The following is a 22,232-nucleotide window of genomic DNA, read 5'->3' as shown; positions in this document are numbered from 1 at the left end:
CCCTTCTAGTTTTCAGTAGATGTTTTTTCAGAAATTCTGAAATAACTCTAGTTGTAAAACAGTGTACACAGCTAGGAAATATGTCTTTTTAAAGACAGAAAAATCTGAGATGACCAGAAATTCATTAAAATAAAATGAACAGATAGCACTCTGCTGCATTTCTCCTTTTGAGCAAAGTTGTGACCACAGTATTGTTTCACTTTCTTCACGTTATTTATTGGCTCTAAACATTATTTATTTTTCTCCAGACATTTTTTCAAGTCATGAATGTACGGTGCTTAAAGGGCAAGAGCAATAACCTAGCCCAATCTTTCGTTTTCCAAAGAATCCAGGAGGAGGCCAGAAGATAGGAACCTGGCTGGCTGTGTGGTATGCTACTTAATTTTCAAAGGGTTTGTTGTCACGTTTTTAAACCTTTCACTCTCTCTGCTATCATGTGGCAATAGCTAAATACCTGTTACACACTCCAGTCAGAAATTAAATAAAATTTAACAAAATTCTTCCTTAGGTTTATTCAACATAGTTTATTGTTAAAAACATCACTTAGCGGCCACAAGCTTACTTAATTGTAAAGGAGCAATACACTGTAGCAATTCAGAGGTAGATTCTGGAGCCAGGCAGTGTTAAAATCCCAGCTCTACTGCATACTAGGTGTGCAGCCAGACTAGTTCTGGATAAAAATCTTTATACATATATTTATTGAAATAGAGAGGAAGGGCATATGACATAATAAAGTTCATAATAGATGAAATTCAAGTTATTCTTTCATCTGCAGAAGGGAGCCCAGCTGTTTAATTTTTTAATACAAGAACATTAGGCACACGCTGCTGGCGACTGCACAGAGGGGTGACACAGCCAGCCAGGGACAGGGAGCTACACTGAGCAGAATGCAGGCCCTCTGCTTCTGAAAAAGTCATTCAGACCTGAGAGCTGACTTCAGCAGCTTCCACCAACACTTTAAAAATAATCTTGAGTGTTTCCCCTCAGCACTGGGCATTCTCAGAAGCCTGCCACGTGCACTCAGAGAAGACATAGCAGGAAAAGGCATGGGTCTGGGAGGAAGTGAGAGAGGTGGTTCTGAAACTGCTTACACACAGAGTATATAAAATAACTTGTTTTCTACTAATGAGAATAAACTAGGTTCCCAAATGATCTCATTGCCATTTAAGATGCATTCCCAGGACAGGGAATGTTTGACATACCTATTAAAGTGAAAGAAATTGCCCAATGCCATGTCAGCATCAGTGTGCGATCAGCACATGAGAATAATCCTTTTCATTAAATTGGGCAGCTCATACTAGAAATCATTCCTCAGACAATCATGCTGAGAATCCCTAACTATATTGAGAGAGATAACTCCACTGGAATTGTGTCTTCAATCCTTTTTATATGAAAGGAAGGAAGGAAGGAAGAAAGGGAGGAAGAGAGAGAGGGAAGAAAAGGCAAAAAGGAGGGAGGGAGGGAGAAAAAGAAAAAAGAAAAGAAAATTTACAGGCAAGTGTAAATGACATCCAAATTGTTGTTCCCATACTTGGGATAATGTCCAAATGACACTACGATGCATCTACTGGATTGTAAAGAACCGCAGAAGGTTTCGAATTACAGATTGATGTGACAGAACTAAGTGGGTAGACGGGGGTAAAAGGAAGCCACTTCACTCACTTCCCCAGAGGTCACGGTGATGGAGCTGTCTTTCACTTACCGACCAGGTCTTCATGCAGCAACACTCGCCTGACAGGGGTCCAGGCGGGCAGGAGCCGATGTGACCAGGGAGCGTTTCCTCCATGCCCAGCACTGCACGAAGCTTTCACTTTTATCCACCAGTCTATGAGCTGTACTCCTATTCAACCCGTTTTTTACAGATGAGGAAACTAAGCCCTTGAGAGGTTAAAATAACAGCGAGTAAGTGGTGGGGATGAGACTCGATCCTAAGCAGTCTGGCTCCGGCATCTGAGGTCATAACTGTTAATCATGGAGACTTCCAGCGAGACCAGGATGGTCGTAACCACCGAGGCTCTAGCAAGGCAAAGCTGCATGTCGTGTTTGCCTTTTGGTATCAACTTCTGTTGCCACAGCCCCAAATCCATCTCCAGCTGTCCTTCTGCTTCTTTTTGGCTCCTCAACTGTACCCTTTTCCCTGGACTTCTCTCCGCTAAAGTCCCATTCTTCAAAAGGTATCTTTTCTTTCTCTACTTCTGCGTTAAGATGAACTTTTCCTTTCTGTTCAGGCAGAAGGATCATCCCGTGTGAATAATAGCATGTTATGGTATGAATGGCTGACACTCAGCTCTAGAAAAGTGGTTATTAAAAGAAAGAGCTTGGTGGGATGAGGCAGATTCTTGCACCAGGTCAATTTCTTGATGTCCCTTGCCTGCTGTTCTCCTCAGTGCAGCCTGGAAGGGTAAGGCCCAACAATCTGACCACCTCCCTTCTCTCCCACACCACTTGTGAGCTTCTACACAGATGCCAACCTCTGCTTAAGGGACATATAAAAGGTGCATTTGGCCTAGTCTTTGTTCCATGTTTGACTTGGAAGCTTAGGGAAACAAAAAGGAATTAAGATGTGCGCTGAATTTTTAGGGAATAAAAGGCATTAGGGAGAGAGAAAGGAAAGGAACTTGGGAGAAATACTAAGAAAGTTCTGAATGTTTTTCTTCAAAAAGGGATTATTAGTGCATATTTTCGACTTGGACCCATAGTATGTAAGGGGATTAGGGCTTGTGGTTAAAGAGAAGGCTGTATTTTAAGTTAAAAAAATAAGACACAGTACAAAGGAAAATGACTGGTCCAAATTACAATTCTGAGACTAAACTATAAACTCAGAAACATGCCATTTTTATATACTTTAACATTGCATATTCAAATTTGAGGTTTGAAAAGTGTGGGTTGGATTTGGTTCCCAGTACACTTGAGACAGCAAGATAAGCCACCTTTCTGCATATGGAGGGAGGAGTTTGAGGCTTGTCTCAGTTACACTGGCTTAAAACAGAAATGCGGGACAAGTTGGTGAGGTCAGCGAAGAAAAAGAAGAGAATAAATCTTACATTTAAAACAAAAGAAAGTCACTCAAAATGTGTTGACTTACTTGAGTGTTGATGAAACTTTCTAGACCATCAAGAATGGAAAGCAGTTAGGTTGATTTTTACATAAACTCAGGATTCTACAGTTCAAGAATACATACAGAACAAGAAAGAAATTCATATTTTCAATTTGTCTTGTGGTGACAGCCAGATTTTAACTAACTAACTAGTATAATGGTAAATGAATAATAATCCCAAGTGATATCTTTTGTGTTGCTTGAAAGATATGTTTTTAGTTTAACCAAAAATGATGACTTTTTAAAATTAAATGAGTTTTCCTTGTGAGTAAAGGATTTGGGCTTGGACTCAGATAATGGGGTAGGAAGCGCTGAGCCTCTCGGGAGGTGGGCAGCCTACTCTACGGCTTCAGGGAGGCCCCTCCACTTTTACTTGTACTCCCCTACAGGCTGATGCATAAAATGGTCTTCTTTTGGCTTACAGCTTTACTTATTTTAAACATTTAAATGCCTCTAGAAAGGGAAATTCTTATCGATGTCCTTGAAAGGAAAATTGCACATATGCGACATTCATCTTCCCCTTTGATGGCAGCTGTTGGAAATTGACCTCAGATTTCTTGCCCAGTGTGCCCAGTTCCAAGAACCTTCTCTTCAGACTAGCTGTCCAGGAAGCCACTCTGCGTCAATTAGACTTTAACAAGCAAGTTCACGCCTACTTGACACTCCTAGTTTGTATCTTATGTGAATGAGTTTACTGAACCTCCGAATCTGAGCAGATTTTAGAGTGAGAAAGGGAAGGAAGTATAAGGTTTCTTTATTTGAGGGGAAGACTAAGATGGTACCACCAAGGGTTTATAAACTTTGCCTGTAACTTTTTACAGAGGCAAACACACATATACATATGCCGAGTATCTACTACTAAGTTCCACATGCCTCTATTAGCACTTTATGTTTGTTATGCCATTTTTTCCTTCACAGTAGCTTTGGGGGAAAGAAGGGGGGGGGGAGACAAAGAGAGAGGGATCTCAATCTCAATGGTGGAGGAAACTGAGCCCCATGATGTTAAAATGACCTGTCCAAGGTGGAAGAACCAGTAAGGACTGAGCTACAACATCAAGAGTTCCTATCTTTCCAGTATACTTTGCAATTTTATACATTGTTTCCAGAGTTATATAGAATTAGATCAGGATGTGTGGCTTAAGAATCTCCTCAAGGTAACCTGCATTTTCAGGGCCATGTTCCTTAGCAACAAAATTTAATATTAATTTGAGTGGACTAGGAATTGAAACTTCTATTTGTTTAATCTTTGTTATTCCTACCTGAGGAACAATAATGCAATTCCTTGGAGAGGATGTAAAATCAAGATATTTTTCCCAGTATGGCTCATATTTATCTAAATTTTTCTTAAACGTTTTCTTCTGTGATATTTGACTATTTGTGTTCATGATTAAATTTTACAATTTCATTGCACATATTCATCTGGTAAAATTAAATAAAATGCTTTGAGGGGAGATATTTTGTAATACACATAAATAACCCATACTGAAAAGAAATGACATTATTGAGGATGGCACAATCAATGATATTTAGTAAGTACTAGGTGTGAATTTCAGTAGCCTTACCGATGCAATTTTGTCAGCACCACCCTTTCCCAAGTGAGCTAACCGGCCATCCCTATATAGGGATCTGAACCCGTGGCCTTGGTGTTATCGGCACCACACTCTCCCAAGTGAGCCATGGGCCAGTCCTCAGATGCAATTTTGAAGTTATTGATTAGAGCAAGAGTTTTACCAGACCTTTTATATATAACAGACATAGAACTGATAATGTATTCGATCGTCACTATATATATATTCCTAATAAATACTGGGCCATTCTTCCTTTTTTATTTTATTTTATTTTTTGCTGGCTGGTACAGAGATCAAACCCCCGACCTTGGTGTTATTAGCACCATCATATAACCAACTGAGCTAACTGGCCAGCTTTCCATTTTACTTTTAATTTCAGTTGACCTCATGAGGGACAGTTTCAACATTCATTTGAAATCAGGAATAACAAATCTATTTGTATAGTGATTCTTCTGTGATGTCGTGCTATTTATTTAAGGAAAGTCAGTAAGTATTTACTGAGCACTTATTATAAGCCAACATTATTCTGCAATCCTAGTTAGAATGCTGAAAAACTGACAACCAATGGTTGCTTGGTGTTGAGAAAGCCTTCCATGTCCTCTAGTCCACCCTCCTTGCATAGCCACAGTCTACTCTGCAGTGTCCCTGACATGATCCACTGCAGCTCAAATGAGTCCTCTAATGCTCTCACGAATAATTATGCTTCTGTAACACTTAATAGGTACCAGGCCTGCTGTTGAGCACTTTACAGTAATTCATGTAATCCTGTCTACAACCCTATAAAGTAGAACTCCATTTTGTAGAACAGAAATTTGAGGCACAAAGAAGTTAAGAAACATGACCAAGATCCATAGCCAGTGAGTAGTTGAGCTAGGCTTTGAGCCTAGGCAGTCCTGCTCTGCATCAGCGTATTTAACCCGCAGTCAGATGTCTGAGCTAGAAGCTCTTGTAGTCCAAGCAGAGCAAGTGAGTGTCTGAACAGAGGGGTGCAGTGTGAGTGACGAGAAACAGGCAAATCTGACAAACCCTCCACAGAGTATACCAAGTCAGATGTGAGCTTGTATATAGACGATGAGCAGAAGAGACAGGCCAAAGAGCCCTCAGGGGTCATTAGCTTTAAGGACTGAAGAAATGATGGTATACCCCTGGCCAATGGGGTATTCGAGATGGGAAACAGTTTAGGGGAAAGTCAAGAGCTCAGCCTTGACCCATTTCATCTAAGATGATGGGGTCAACTTCAAATTAATTGGTATGAGACACAGATGTGACAAAAGGACAAAACTGACAGCATGGCCTGGTGGACAAGCGCAGGATGTGGGATGCAAAGAGGCAAATGCAAGCTTTGTGCCAATATTAGTGCTCCTGGGACTCTGTGCAAGGTGCTTCACTTCTCTGAGCCTCCATCTTCTTTCCTGCGATTAGTTTTCTCTCATTATTACCATGAGAAAGTTCAGGTTAAAGTGACAAGCCAAGGATAAGAAACCTAATTAAAGGCAGAATCAAGATTATATACCTAAATGACCTGTTTTTTAGAAAGTATTAATCTGAACAATATCTATTTGTGGGGAAAGGAATAATCGCACTATTTGAGTCAGAGCTAGGATGACCATACCATATGATCCAAACCAGGAGAGTGAAAGTGGGTACTACTAATAATAGACCAGAACAACAGGCGTTCATAGCCACCAGAAGAAGTACTTCTGGAATATTCATTGTAGCTTGTGGTTTCCAATTTTGAATGGAAATAATCCTGGGTGGAAGAGGGTGTATTCGGGACATGATTTCCAGCTGGGTTCCTTCCTTATGGACTGTGTCTGAGGACCAGTTCCCCTCCTATCTCTTCCTCAGCCCCATTCTCCACCTCCCTACTCTCCCTTGGCCCATGCACGACATTCCAGCCACTGTAATCATTTCATTGTTCAGAAGAAAAAGGAGTGACCTCACGGTGTTAATACATCTGGTGTCATCTCCCCTGTGTCGTGTTCGCTCATTTCTGACTGCTGCCTTGTAGTTGCTCCGCTCTGCTGCTGACTGGTCTGCTGGTATAAAGTACCATGAAGAGTCCATCCATGCTGCTTACGTCCACGTGATCGAGAACAGCAAGCACTACATCTATATCGAAGTAAGTCCTGCTTGTGTAAATTAATGTGAAAACTGCCTTCCCATAAATATCACAGAGACTGCAGGGTCCCCATGGTCAGGACCTGCCATATTAATAAGTGTATGTCAAGATGTGAAGAGTGCTGGAGAAGTGTTGACTCATATCACCTGAATTTTCACCTCCCAGCATACCTAAAATTTGTTCTGCATTGTGATTAACTCAAGTCTCTAATGAGACCCTCAAATTCTTTCTATTAAAATGCATCAACTCCCTGTAATGTTATTAGCCAGAAATTCCCCAACATGAATACATTAAGTTTGGTTTGACTTGGGTTGGAGGGTTTAAGTGTGAGGTACGTGCTATTTCAGGAGAGCACACACGGGGGTAACTTGCTCAGTAGAGACCACTGGATGCCACTGGTTTGGATGTTGGAGTAGGGAGAGTGCAGGGAAAAGAATATGGAAAAGGAAGATGCAAGAATATTAAAGGCTGGTACCATGCTTTTCAATCCTATCTGAGCTACTATTCATTACAATGCTTTTTTGGATCCCAGAGTTTGTGTTCAGAGTACAGGAGAAAAATCTGGGGACACTGAGTTTAGTTTGGGAACTTTAATTACACTCCAAAATGAATATAAAAATAGTTCAGAGTACTTAAAAACCCTGAGAAAATAAAAACTCATGATAATGGAAAAAATAAATCAGAGTGTATCTTTTTTTCCAAGTAATCCAGTTCTTTCTTTCTAGTCTATATTCTAGTCTTTTCTTTCCCATTAAAATTTTTTAAAAGTGTATAACAGGATATGGGTTATTGATGGAAAACCATTCTACTTTATTTTCCTTCCCCACAAGTCCTGTCCCTCTCCCGCTTCATGTAGTGACTATTCATTAAAGGCAAGCAGGGAAGAATTGAAGTGCTGCTTATTTCACAGGCCTGAAAAAAGAGAAAGCTAATTAAAAATATTAGCAGTCTGAATGCAATGTGGTATCCTGGGTGGGATCATGCAATAGATAAAGGACGTTAGTGGAAAAATTAGTGAATTCTACATAGAGTTAGGAGCTTAGTAATAGTATTAGTATTATTAATATCAGCAATTATACCACAGTAATGTGAGATATTAAGCCTGGCTCATCATTACCCAGAATAATTTTGCTGCATCTCTTTTTGTAGCATTAATGTCAGCTTTTCTTTCTCATGCTACTATAATATTAAATCAGGTCAGTAATGCCATGTAGGTACACGTGCTTGTGGACATAGACCTGGGGGACACTCCTCCAATTGAGATAAGTGGTCAGCATTCACCCCCCTCTTCCAAAAGGGGAAGTAAAGGATATAACGTGTAGCCAGTGTGACAGTGGACATGGCAGCTGCTGAGGAATGCTAAGCTTTTTTGTCATATGAATTCGGAAAAACAAACATGGTTTGGTTGCCGCTGAGATTTTTGTCTTTCTGATGCCCTAAGGGAACCACATTCTCAAATGAGTTTCTGCACGTCTTCTGTAATTTTGTCTTCTGGAGGCATTTTACAGATTTACGCACTTATGTGTAAAAACTTGTATAGTCATAAAAATGATAATGTTGCAAAGCGATGATAATTATATTCTGAATCATTGCTTATATATCTCTATACCATAAGATGATTAGCAAATATTACCTCGTGATGATTGTCCTTATAAATTACAGATGTGTTGTAACAATCTGTATTCTATTTGAATACATAATATTCATGTTTGTACCTAATTTTAAAAATTCTTTTATGCAGCAACAATATCTTTTACACTGTTATCATAATAATGTCATACCTGATTTTCTAATAACAGTGTTAAAGAATGTTTTATAGGTGTGTGAATAGCAGAAGTACTCAGAAAAAAAGAAATAAAAATATTTCTTTTTCCATTTTATTGGTTTATTTTTATACATGCAGCAGACTTACAAAAAAAATTTAAGCATACTTAAAATAGATGTTCAGGGATAACAAGAAACGCCCCAAAAATGAAAAGAAAAAAGTAGATACTAGCAAATAATGATGAAAGGGTAGAGAAAATTAGACCAGGCTTCTGCCATCTACCTTGTTAGAAAAGTAAACTTAGCATGTGATAGAATGTTTGCCAATGTAGAATTTTTAATTATAAGCATTTGCACAAAGTGTGAATCTGAAAAGAAAACCAAACTAATTTTAATATTGATTAAGTTTGGAATGTTCCTAGCATTCTAAGAATGTAATTTAGAAAATCACCTGCAAGGAATTCACATAGTGAAATAGTAATGTAGCTTTCCTCTTGACCGAGATGTTATAAGTGACATGACCCAGTAACACATGAGACCCAGAGTGAGATGTAGCTTATTTTATTCTGTGTCATTTACTTTCCTGATGTGATTTCAGTGATCAGAACAGAACTGCTGTGTGGAACTTTTTTTTTTTTAAGATATCAGTGTAATTTTTATTACTTACCACATTTTCCTTATATATACTACTAAAAAAAGGAAAAATTACATGATTGTCCTATTCATTTCTCACAGAACCAGTTTTTCATAAGCTGCACTGGTGACAAAGTTGTGTACAACAAGGTGGGCGACACCATTACCCAGAGGATCCTGAAAGCTCACAGGTAACGTTTTTGGCATTTTGGTAGGAATTGCTGCTGCAGACATTCTTGTATTTACTATTAGAATGACTTTTAAAAGCCCATTTTTAAAGTGCTGTCATTTTCTAGCAGGCTTGAATTTGGTTCAGCCAGCAGTAGGTTATTGATTCCTTTAATCTGTCACTTGTTAAGAATTTCTGAGTACATTTTTGAGGGAATCTGAATTCTACCAAGGCACAATCATTTTTTCCTGGCCAGTCTCTTTCCCATGCATGAGGTTTGTGATTTGTTTATTTAATGGTAGACAGTGAGCTGTGTTTATTTAAAAAAACAAAATAGACATAATATTTTGCCATGGGTTATTTTTAAATTCTTGTTACCATCTGTCTTATTTCTTCAGCTCATGGGATTATTTCTTTAATAGCAGTTTTACTAAGATAGAATTCATATACTGTACGATTCACCCACTTAAACTGCACAATTCAGTGATTTTTTAGTATATGCACAGAGCTGTGCAACCAACATCTACTCAATTTTAGAACATTTTCATAACCTGAGGAAGAAACCCCATGCCCACGAGCAGTCATTACCCATTCCCTTCTCTTAGCCCCTGGTAACTGCTAATCTACTTTCTTTTTTTAGAGATATGACTAGTCTGGGCATTTCATATAAATGAAATCATGCAATATGTAGGTTTTTATGATTGACTTCTTTCACTTAGCATACTGTTCTCAAAGTTCATCTTATTATAGCATGTATCAGTATTTCATTTCTTTTTAGTGCCATATAATATTCCATTACATGGACATATCACATGTCATTTATCCATGCATCGGTTGTTGTACATTTGGGTTGTTTTCACTTTTTGGGTATTATGAATAATGCTACAATATACATTCCGTGTTAGTTTTTGTGCAGACATATGTTTTCATTTTTCTAGGGGTGGAATTGCTGGGTCATATGGTAACACTATGTTTAAAGTTTTGTGGAATTGCCAGACTGTCTTCCAAAGCAGTTATACCATTTTACATTCCCGTAGTGTATGATAGATCCAATTTCTCTCTATATTATCACCAATAAAGAAGATTATCTCTCCCTTTGAATATAGTCCTTCTAATAGGTGTGAAATAATGTCTCATTGTGGTTTCCATTTAAATTTCCCTAATGACTAATAATATTGAGCATTTTTTTGTGTGTACTTATTGTCATTCATGTATTATATATGGAGAAATGTCTCTTCAAATCTCTTACTCATTTTTTTCATTGGATTATCTGACTTTTTATTGTTGAGTTGCAAGAGTTTGTTTTATATTTTTGACACAAGTTCTGTATCAAATATATGATTTGCAAGTATTTTCTTCCATTCAGTGGGTTGTCTTTTTACTTTCTTGATGGTGTCCTTTGAAACACAAAAGTTTTTAATTTTGACAAAGTTCAATTTATCTTTTTTGGTTTTTATCCACTGCCTGATCCAGGATCATGAAGATTTATACCTGTTTTCTTTTAATAATCTTATATTTTAGCTCTTCTACTTAGGTCTTTGATTCATTTTGACTTATATTTATTTATGGTATGAGTTAGGTGCCCAGCTTCATTCATTGCATGTGGATATAGAGTTGTCCTCGCACCATCTGTTAAAGACTGTTCTTTCTTTCCCCCCACTGAAATGTCTTGGCATGTGGGACTATTTTTTTATGGCTGATTTCAGCTGTCTATAAAAGTAGCAAAATAAACAAACAAGCAGAACCATTATATTTTATTTTGAGTTTTTTAATACATGCAGTGAAGAATGTTAAGTACACATACATTTGGGAATTAAAACATTTTTCTGACTTCCAGTGTGATGTGGTGTTTTGATATCTTTCACATAATATGTGGGGATTTTGGGACTTAAGGACATTTTATAACAGTAATTATCAGCAATTTGTATGATTCACAGTTTACATGTAAATTATCTCACTGAATCTTTACAACTACTCTTGAGAATAGGTCATGTAGTTGTAGTTGTTGTTTTGTTGCTGTCCCCATTTTCAGAACTGGAAACTCAAATTCAAGCTGTTATGTGACTTGTCTAGGCCACTAATAGCAATAGGCAAAAACAGCTTTGAGACCAAGTCTTTGAACTTTCAACCCAATGGCTTCCCCCACACCATGTAACTCTGATTCATTGATAGTTAGAATTAAAGACCCATTCAGGATTTCCCCAAGCTGAGGCAAGTGGCTTGGGCCTTTATAGTTCCCTCCCCCTGTTGACCAGTCATCAGATGCAGGCTGACCCCAGGGAGTGGAGATGACCTTGAGTGAGGTAGGTCTCTTGGGCCTGTAGAAAGCAACACCTGGAGAAAGATGTCACTATGAGTATGTGGTCAGTCACCAACACTCAGCAGCTGATGGGATGGCTGTCTCAATCCCACAGTGAGGGGACCTAGACAGCACACTACAGTGGATCTCACCTTGACTAGACATCAAAATCACCATTGGGCCTTTGCAGAACTGCAGGGAGCTTGCTCAACTCCAGGCTTACTGGATCATAATTTCCTGGAATGGGGCTCAGGCACCTGTATTTTACCGTGCTCTAGATTTGACTCCGAGGCACAGCTAAGATTGCTTAGTACTCATTTAGAAGAGTATATATGGCCATGAATATTAACGGTGGCCTGCGCTATTACACGTGATCCTTATCCTTTTCCTTCTCATGTACTTTTTTAAGAAAGTCACCATAGGATGTTTCTGAGATGACTTAAAAACAGCCTTATTTACAGTTAAACATTCATGTACACAGATATTTCTTACATCCTTGCCTTTCTCCCAATTCTATGGGGTAATTTATGTCTAATTTACAAAATTGCATTTTATTGGTGCAGGTGTATCTGCTTTATCTATAAAGCATATTTGCCAAAGAGAAAAATATTTTTTTCATGAAATTGAAGTAAGTTGCATAAATGCATTAAGTTGACAAGTGAAGTGAGCTCATTGGGCTGAGCAGTGAATCATGAATTTTGGAACTGGGATCAGCTAATAAGTAGAGTAATATGAACCTTAACTTCACTTATCCAGTTATTAGTTCCCTATATTACATGGTTTTAATAAGTACCTGTAAGATTTGTTTTTAAGTGTTTGGGAGCCCAAAAGAATATTTTTCTTTGTCATATTAATTTTTCTTTAAAAATCTGGACTTCTTATATCATAAAAACAAAGCATTTTAGGGCTGGAAAAAGAACTTTAAGATATTTTCTGATTGAACATTTTCCAGTTATCCTATGAGCTGCTCCTAAAAGGAAAAGGGATCTGTAATAAAAGAATATGGTAAGTGAGCATTTGTTGCAGATTGTATCTCACGCTTGGAGGTTCACAGAGCACATTAAAGACTCTGGCAATTGCAAGCTTACTTTGTAGAAAATGGGAAATGAGTCCATAGAATTTCAAATTACCTGTGTGTCATTTAGCTCTGATCTCTCCATTGTCTCACGTCCTTACACAGTCATATTTCTTTTTTTCTTTTTTCCAAATCATACATGAATTTTATTTAGGAAACAGTTCTACTGAATAAAATGATATGACATAGTAGATAAATATTTTAAAAGTTTAAAATATGTTAAATGTACTTTCTTTCATACTTCACATTACATGTATAAGTGTTTCCGCTTTAAAGCACTGTAATACAACATATCAATTGTGCTGAAATATATTCTACACAAAACACCAGATCGCCTGTGACTATCATCCTTCAGGTGTGTTAGTAAAGCAAATCTTTGTATTCAAAAAGAACATCACTTCAATAAAGGCGATGATACTCAGTCCTTAATAAAATTTTAAAATTTGCCCAGATTTTTTTTTTTTTTTTTTAGTTTGAGTAGAATTATTTAACTTTTCTTTTTTTTTTTTTTCCTTAATTTTATTTTGTCGATATACAATGTGGTTGATTATTGTGGCCCATTACCAAAACGCCCCTCCCTTCTCCCTCTACCCCCTCCCACCCAACAATGTCCTTTCTGTTTGCTTGTCGTGTCAACTTCAAGGAATTGTACTTGTTGTGTTTTCTCCCCCCCCCCCCCCCGGTTTTTGTGTGTCTGTATGTGTGAATTTATTTATTTATTTTTTGCTCCCACCAATAAGTGAGAACATGTGGTATTTCTCTTTCTGTGCCTGACTTGTTTCACTTAATATAATTCTCTCAAGGTCCATCCATGTTGTTGCAAATGGCAGTATTTCATTCGTTTTTATAGCTGAGTAGTATTCCATTGTGTAGATATACCACATTTTCCGTATTCACTCATCCGATGATGGACATTTGGGCTAGTTCCAACTCTTGGCTGTTGTAAAGAGTGCTGCGATGAACATTGGGGAACATCTATACCTTTGACTTGATGATTTCCATTCCTCTGGGTATATTCCCAGCAGTGGGATAGCTGGGTCATATGGCAGATCTATCTGCAATTGTTTGAGGAACCTCCATACCATTTTCCATAGAGGACGCACCATTTTGCAGTCCCACCAACAATGTATGAGAGTTCCTTTTTCTTTTTCTTTTTCTTTATTTATTTTTAAAAATTTTATTATGTCGATGTACATTGTGGCTGATTATTGTGGCCCATGACCAAAACCTCCCTCCCTCCTCCCTCCCCCCTCCCCCCCAACAATGTCCTTTCTGTTTGCTTGTCATATCAACTTCAAGTAATTGTGGTTGTTATATCTTCTTCCCCCCCCCCCCCCCCGGTTTTGTGTGTGTGAATTAGATATTAATTTTTAGCTCCCACCAATAAGTGAGAACATGTGGTATTTCTCTTTCTGTGCCTGACTTGTTTCACTTAATATAATTCTCTCAAGGTCCATCCATGTTGCTGCAAATGGCAGTATTTCATTCGTTTTTATAGCTGAGTAGTATTCCATTGTGTAGATGTACCACATTTTCCGTATCCACTCATCCGATGATGGGCATTTGGGCTGGTTCCAACTCTTGGCTATTGTAAAGAGTGCTGCGATAAACATTGGGGAACAGGTATACCTTCGACTTGATGATTTCCATTCCTCTGGGTATATACCCAACAGTGGGATAGCTGGGTCGTATGGTAGATCTATCTGCAATTGTTTGAGGAACCTCCATACCATTTTCCATAGAGGCTGCACCATTTTGCAGTCCCACCAACAATGTATGAGAGTTCCTTTTTCTCCGCAACCTCTCCAGCATTTATCGTTCAGGGTCTTTTGGATTTTAGCCATCCTAACTGGGGTTAGATGGTATCTCAGTGTGGTTTTGATTTGCATTTCCCGGATGCTGAGTGATGTTGAGCATTTTTTCATATGTCTGTTGGCCATTTGTATATCTTCCTTAGAGAAATGCCTACTTAGCTCTTTGCCCATTTTTTAATTGGATTCCTTGTTTTTTTCTTGTAAAGTTGTTTGAGTTCCTTGTATATTCTGGATATTAATCCTTTGTCAGATGTATATTTTGCAAATATTTTCTCCCACTCTGTTGGTTGTCTTTTAACTCTGTTAATTATTTCTTTTGCTGTGCAGAAGCTCTTTAGTTTGATATAATCCCATTTGTTTATTTTTCCTTTGGTTACCCGTGCTTTTGGGGTCGTATTCATGAAGTCTGTGTCCAGTCCTATTTCCTGAAGTGTCTCTCCTATTTTTTCTTTAAGAAATTTTATTGTTTCAGGGTGTATATTTAATTCTTTAATACACTTTGAGTTCAGTTTAGTGTATGGTGAAAGGTATGGGTCTAGTTTCATTCTCCTGCATATGGATATCCAGTTCTCTCAGCACTATTTGCTAAAGAGACAGTCTCTTCCCCAGTGAATAGGCTTGGTGCCTTTGTCAAAGATCAGATGGGTGTAGGTGTGTGGGTTGATTTCTGGATTCTCTATTCTATTCCATTGATCAGTGTGTCTGTTTTTATGCCAGTACCATATTGTTTTGGTTATTATAGCTTTGTAGTATAGTTTAAAGTCAGGTAGTGTTATGCCTCCAGCTTTATTTTTTTTGCTCAGCATTGCTTTGGCTATGCATGGTCTTTTGTTATTCCATATAAATGTCTGGATAGTTCTTTCCATTTCTGAGAAACATGTCATTGGAATTTTGATGGGGATTGCATTAAATTTGTATATCACTTTGGGTAGTATGGACATTTTCACTATGTTGATCCTTCCAATCCAAGAGTATGGGATATCTTTCCATCTTCTTGTGTACTCTCTAATTTCTCTCAGCAGTGGTTTGTAGTTCTCATTATAGAGATTTTTCACATCCTTGGTTAACTCAATTCCTAGGTATTTTATTTTTTTGGTGGCTATTGTAAATGAGCAGGCTTTCTTGATTTCTCTTTCTGCATGTTGACTATTGGAGAAAAGAAATGCTACTGATTTTTGTGTGTTGATTTTGTATCCTGCTACTGTGCTGAAATCATTTATCACCTCCAAGAGTTTATTTGTAGAGGCTTTAGGCTGTTCGATATATAGGATCATGTCATCTGCAAACAGGGACAGTTTGACTTCATCTTTTCTAATCTGGATGCCCTTTATTTCCTTCTCTTCTCTGATTGCTCTGGCAAGTACTTCCAACACTATGTTGAATAGGAGTGGTGAGAGTGGGCATCCTTGTCTAGTTCCTGTTCTTAAAGGAAAAGCTTTCAGCTTTTCCCCATTCAGGATGATATTGGCAGTGGGGTTATCATATATGGCTCTGATTATTTTGAGATACTTTCCGTCTATACCTAACTTATAGAGGGTCTTTGTCATGAATGAGTGTTGAATTTTATCAAATGCTTTTTCAGCATCTATAGAGATGAACATATGGTCCTTGTGTTTGATTTTATTAATATGGTGTATCACATTTATTGATTTGTGTATGTTGAACCAACCTTGCATCCCTGGGATGAATCCCACTTGATCGTGGTGAATACTTTTATGTATGTGTTGCTGTATTCTGTTTGCTAGTATTTTATTGAGGATTTTTGCATCTATATTCATCAAGGATATCGGCCTGTAGTTTTCTTTTTTGGTTATATCTTTACCTGGTTTTGGTATCAGGATGATGTTTGCTTCATAGAATGAGTTTGGGAGATTGGCGTCTGTTTCAATCTTTTGGATTAGTTTGTAAAGAATCGGTGTCAATTCCTCTTTGAATGTTTGGTAAAATTCTGCTGTGAATCCATCTGGTCCTGGGCTTTTCTTTGTTGGGAGCTTTCTGATAACAGCTTCAATTTCCTTTATTGTTATTGGTCTGTTCAGATTTTCTACATCTTAATGGCTCAGTTTTGGGAGCTTGTGTGCGTCCAGAAATTTATCCATTTCCTCCAAATTTTCAAACTTGTTGGCGTATAGTTGTTTATAGTAGTCTTGGATGATTCCTTGTATTTCAGATGAATCAGTTGTAATATCACCTTTTTCATTTTTAATTTTTGTTATTTGAATCTTCTCTCTTCTTTTTTTTGTTAGCCATGCTAATGGTTTGTCAATTTTATTTATCTTTTCCAAAAACCAACTTTTGATTCATTGATTTTTTGTATTGTTTTTTGGGTTTCAATTTCATTCAGTTCTGCTCTGATCTTAATGATTTCTTTCCATCTGCTAACTTTAGGTTTGGATTGTTCTTGTTTTCTAGATCTTTAAGGTGAAGTGTTAGGTTGTTCACTTGCCATCTTTCCATTTTTCTGAGGTGAGCATTTAGTGCAATAAATTTCCCTCTTAATACTGCTTTTGCAGTATCCCACAGGTTTTGGTATGATGTATCATTATTTTCATTAGTTTCAATAAATTTTTTGATTTCCTGCTTGATTTCTCCTTGGACCCATATGTCATTAAGTAGAATGCTGTTTAATTTCCATGTGTGTGTATAGTTTCCAGAATTTCGTTTGTTATTGATTTCTAGTTTTAATCCATTATGGTCTGAGGAAATACATGGGATAATTCCAATTTTTTTGAATTTGTTGAGACTTGATTTGTGACCTAATATGTGATCTATCCTGGAGAATGATCCATGTGTTGATGAGAAGAATGAATATTCTGAGGTTGTTGGGTGGAATGTTCTGTAGATATCTGCCAATTCCAATTGGTCTAGAGTCTTGTTTAGATCTTGTGTTTTTCTGCTGATTCTTTGCCTCGATGATCTATCCAATGTTGACAGTGGGGTGTTCAGGTCCCCTGTTATTATAGTATTAGTGTCTATTTCCTTCTTTAGGTCTAACAGAGTTTGTTTTATAAATCTGGCTGCTCCAACATTGGGTGCGTACATATTTATGATTGTTATGTCTTCTTTATGGATCATTCCTTTTATCATTAAGTAGTGTCCCTCATTGTCTCTTTTTATGGTTTTTAGTTTAAAGTCTACTTTGTCAGATATAAGAATAGCTACTCCAGCTCGTTTTTCTTTTCTGTTTGCATGGTAAATCTTTTTCCATCCTTTCACTCTTAGTCTGTGTGAATCTTTATGGGTGAGGTGGGTCTCTTGAGGGAGCATATAGTTGGGTCCTCCTTTTTAATCCAGTCAGCCAGTCTGTGTCTTTTGATTGGGGAATTTAAGCCTTTTACATTAAGAGTTGTTATTGAAAAGTGTTGATTTATTCCTAGCATTTTATTGATTGTTGTTTGGTTGTCTTAGGTGTCTTTTGTTCCTTGCTTTCTGATTTGCTGTTTGTTTTCTGTTTGTTGGTTCCTTAGGTTGTAGATAGCATTTTTGTTTGTTTGTTTTTTCTTCATGAATACCATTTTTATTATACTAGTGGGTATTGATTTTTCTTGGGTTTTTATGGCAGTGGTAGTTATTTTCCAGGAACCAAACCCAGTACTCCCTTGAGAATTTCTTGTAAGGTTGGTCGTGTGGTGGTGAACTCTCACAGTTTTTGTTTGTCTGAGAAATATACTATTTGCCCTTCATTTCAGAAGGATGGCCTTGCAGGGTAGAGTATTCTTGGCTGACAATCTCTGTCTTTTAGTATTTTGAATATATCATCCCATTCCTTTCTGGCTTTTAGGGTTTGTGATGAAAAGTCTGATGTTAGCCTGATTGGGGCTCCCTTATAGGTGATGTGACGCTTCTCTCTTGCAGCTTTTAAGATTGTCTCTTTGTCTTTGAGTTTTGCCAATTTGACTATAACATGTCTTGGAGAAGACCTTTTTGGGTTGAATACGTTTGGAGATCGTTGAGCTTCCTGGATCTGAAAATCTGTGATTTTTCCTATACCTGGGAAGTTTTCTGCCACTATTTTTTTGAATATGTTTTCAACGCAATCTCCTTTTTCCTCCCCTTCTGGAATACCCATGACTTGGATATTTGAGTACTTAAGGTTGTCTGATATCTCTCTCAGATTTTCTTCAATGCCTTTGATTTTTTTTTCTTTTTTTTTGTCTGCTTGTGTTATTTCAAACAGCCCATCTTCAAGTTCAGAGGTTCTCTCTTCAACTTCGACAAGCCTGCTGGTTAAACTCTCCGTTGTGTTTTTTATTTCGCTGAATAACTTCTTCATTTTGGCAAGTTCTGCTACATTTTTTTTCAGGACATTGATTTCCTTGTACATTTCCTCTTTCAGATCCTGTATACTTTTCCTCATTTCATCATGATGTCTAGCTGAGTTTTCTTGTATCTCATTCAGTTTCCTTAGAATTATCACTCGAAATTCCTTGTCAGTCATTTCAAGGGCTTCTTGTTCTATTTGATCTAGAGCTTGAGATTTTTTATCTTTGGGTGGTGTACTTTCTTGATTTTTCGTATTTCTGGTATCTTTTCTTTGATGTTTATTCATTGTGGCAGGGGGTTTCACAGTCCACAGGTTTGACACTATTGACTGACTAAGATGTTGCTGTGGTTGCCAATTTGGTATGACTACCTCAGTGACTACTCAGTTCTCCGCTAGTGCCTTGTGTGTGTGGTTGCCTCGGGTCTTGGGCCTTTCTGGGGAGGCAGCTCTCTGGTCAGCTTGGACTCTGCCGGGCTGCTGGGTGACGGGACGGTACCGCAGGGTGTCGCTCCTGCGGCTGTCGCTTCCCCCGCTGCTGCCAGTGCCGCTGGCTCCACTGCCACCACTTCCCCCGCTCCTGCCGTTGCTGCCGGTACCGCTGCTGCCGCTGGCGCCTCTGCGCCGGTTCCTCCACTGCTACCACTGCCGCTTCCGTGGGTGGGTGCAGAGTTGTGCGGTCACCTACTGCAAGTGGCGGCAGCTCCAACCTTTCTAGGGGCCTGCTCTGGTGTTGGGCTGGGGCAAGTCACTACCTTTTCTTCTTTCCAAGTATGCACTGTGATTTCTTCCAGTCCCTGGGGCCCCCGATTCTTGTGTGTCTACTGCTGTCGCTGCCTTCAGACCACCGCCATCTTCTGAGTTAGGTATTATTCTTACTTAGTTTCTGAGGCTGGGAAGTCCAAAGTCCATCTGTTGGTGGCGACAGTGACCCAGGGGTCTCTTGTGCCGCGACGGGGCTGCGCTCTTCCTCTGCAGCCGCAGAGATCACCAGGATTATTTAACTTTTCACTTTGTTCCTTGTACTGTTCCCAGAGTCAATTGGTAAAAACATTTGAAAGTTTTACTATAAAGATGAATAGCTGCACCAGAGCTACGCGAACCTGCTCAGACCCCGGCTTCTCTGGATCTCAGGATCCTGGAAGTGGCTTCCGACCTACTCCCACAGTCATATTTCAAAATGGTTTGTAAATCACAGGTTTAGACTTTCAGTGGCTACACACATGCATCCTGAAAACATATTTTATGTTTTCCCCCTTCTCTGCATCTCCACATTATGGTTCATCTCCTATGTTAATTGCAACTGTAAAATATATTTCTCCTTAATTATTTGAGACCTATGAGCTTGTATTATTAGGCAAAGGAAGGCAGAATTACAAAGCTCACCTTGCAGGCTGACTGCAGTGGGGCACCTCCTTTTCACTAATTAGGGGCCATGGTGCCAATCCCCAGGTTGCCCTCTCTTCCTTCCTGGACGTCTCTGTTCTCTACTCTTCTGAGACTCGGAACGTCCCTGCCAAAGTCCCATTTTTAGTAACAAGTATAATATTGGCTGCTGGGAAAAGAGGAGAATACAGCACAAAACAGATGGAGTGAAATGACAGTCTGCCATCGGCCAGGCCTGACCAAAGAACACAGGCCCTCTTCCAGGTCCCTCCCACCCCAGGAGATCAGTCTTTAAATTGGCAGCTCCCTCAACCGGGTGAAGGCTTTATTTTTCTGCCAGTATTGGAATCCAGCCTCACACCAACTCCCCAAAGTGATTTCTCTGTTCCCCTGACTTCCTTCTGATTCCTTCTCAATAGCCATAATTCTTTGCAGAAACAGATTTTTGCAAAACCTTCATGTTCTGATCTGAGACCTAGAGCCTCAGACAAACAAAAAGCTGCATTAAGAGCAGCTGGAAGAATCACTGCAGAAAACAAAATGTCTGCTCTCTAGTAAGTAAAACTGTCTCAGAGTTGAGACCAGCTCCCAACCCACTTGAGACCTGTCTTTGACAACTCAAATGTGCCTGGAGATCAGGGAGAGAACAGTCATAATCCACAGTCTAAAACTGACTGTTTTATATTGTGTTTAAATAAGCTGAAAGATAGAATAGGGCCAATTGATCCAGGTGGAAACACCTTGAAACATTGTGTGCCATGAATCTTCGCTTACTGGAAACTCAAAGTGCATAATTTTTCTGCCTTGGTAGAAAGCCAGGAAGTGAGACAACGCATTTTACACCATCATCACCAAAAAGTTGATACATACAACAAAAACAGACAGTTGACTCAATATCTCTGTGTTTCAATGTTAAACTGCATTGGAAAATGCACTATTAAACTGCATTTAAAAATACACAATTTTGAAAAATTGCCCAAGCCCCTCATGCTTCTTGTAACTGTAGAAGAGCTGCCGTTTCCCATGAGGGGATGGAATACTCCTCTGGGAAATCTGAAATATGAAGCACCAGATGTCTGGAGACCTGGGTACTCTCCAGCTCTGTTATCCACAGGTATGTGACCTTCGAGTACATCAGTTTGCTTTTCTGATACTCTGTTTCTTCACCAACAAAGAGAATGATACTGTCTGCCCTATCTAGCTCATATGAGTATACATGAAAGCAGATTGTAAATGGCAAAGCATCAGTTTACATAAGAAGTTATTATAGCATTTCCAAGACATTTATCATCTGGAAATACGCTGCTCACTGTAAATACTAACAAGGATAAAGAAGCATAATATTCAAATCAATTGTTTCAGAATTAACAGTTATGCTAGAAACAGAAATGTTTTAATTAAAGAGATCTTTAAATGTTCCTTATTTTAAATTATTAAAAAAAAAATTATTGCTTTGATTTGTCCATCCTGTGACAGATATAGGTACATGATTAAAACACTTGTGTCTAGAGGTGTCCTGCTGGAAACCTATAGCTGATGCCTCCTGGAAATCAGTTTTTGGATTCACCATTACTGATCTTATAACACCCTGCCAAAAAATATAAAATACAATAAAAGGTATCCTGAAGCATAATATGAGTTTTGTTTTGTTTTCATTTTAGGTACTATTTACTTTGCTATTCTTTAATACTTTGTATTTGAAGTCATCAGTTTTTAATTAAATAAGAATGTTTCCACATAGTTTTTGAGTCTTTCCATGCAGTAGGTACTTTACCTGTGTGACTTCGTTCAGTTGCCGTATCAACCTTATCGGTCTCTATGCATAATTACCTGCATTCTGCAGAGGAGGCAGCTGAGGCCAAATGAAGTTATATAACGTACCCAAGTCATGCAGCTCCTGATGGTACAACTGGGACTCAAACCATGTCTTAAAAAAAGGATTCATGTTGTGCTCTTTACCATTAAGCTACAAAGCTTCCTTCATTTCAAGGGAAGTAGAAAGTTTTTAATGTTAAACCTCCTAGGAATCTATGAGAGATATTTT

At 38.4% G+C, this 22,232-nt stretch overlaps 1 protein-coding gene across 2 annotated transcripts in view; it reads left to right on the top strand.

Moving 5' to 3' along the window:
* The window catches only part of PLD1 (phospholipase D1), a 128,271-nt gene that overhangs the window by 62,365 nt on the left and 43,674 nt on the right, over window positions 1–22,232 (top strand). For both annotated transcript variants that reach the window (XM_063097591.1, XM_063097581.1), the window contains 2 exons: window positions 6,677–6,787; window positions 9,287–9,375. In XM_063097591.1, the coding sequence (XP_062953661.1) occupies window positions 6,677–6,787; window positions 9,287–9,375 (200 nt within the window). The remainder of the gene's footprint in view (window positions 1–6,676; window positions 6,788–9,286; window positions 9,376–22,232) is intronic.

This window comes from Cynocephalus volans, chromosome 1 (assembly GCF_027409185.1).
Source record: "Cynocephalus volans isolate mCynVol1 chromosome 1, mCynVol1.pri, whole genome shotgun sequence".
Classification (NCBI taxonomy): Eukaryota; Metazoa; Chordata; class Mammalia; order Dermoptera; family Cynocephalidae; genus Cynocephalus; species Cynocephalus volans.
Note: the sequence above shows the minus strand (reverse complement) of the source record. Positions and strands in the feature narration are given on the sequence as shown.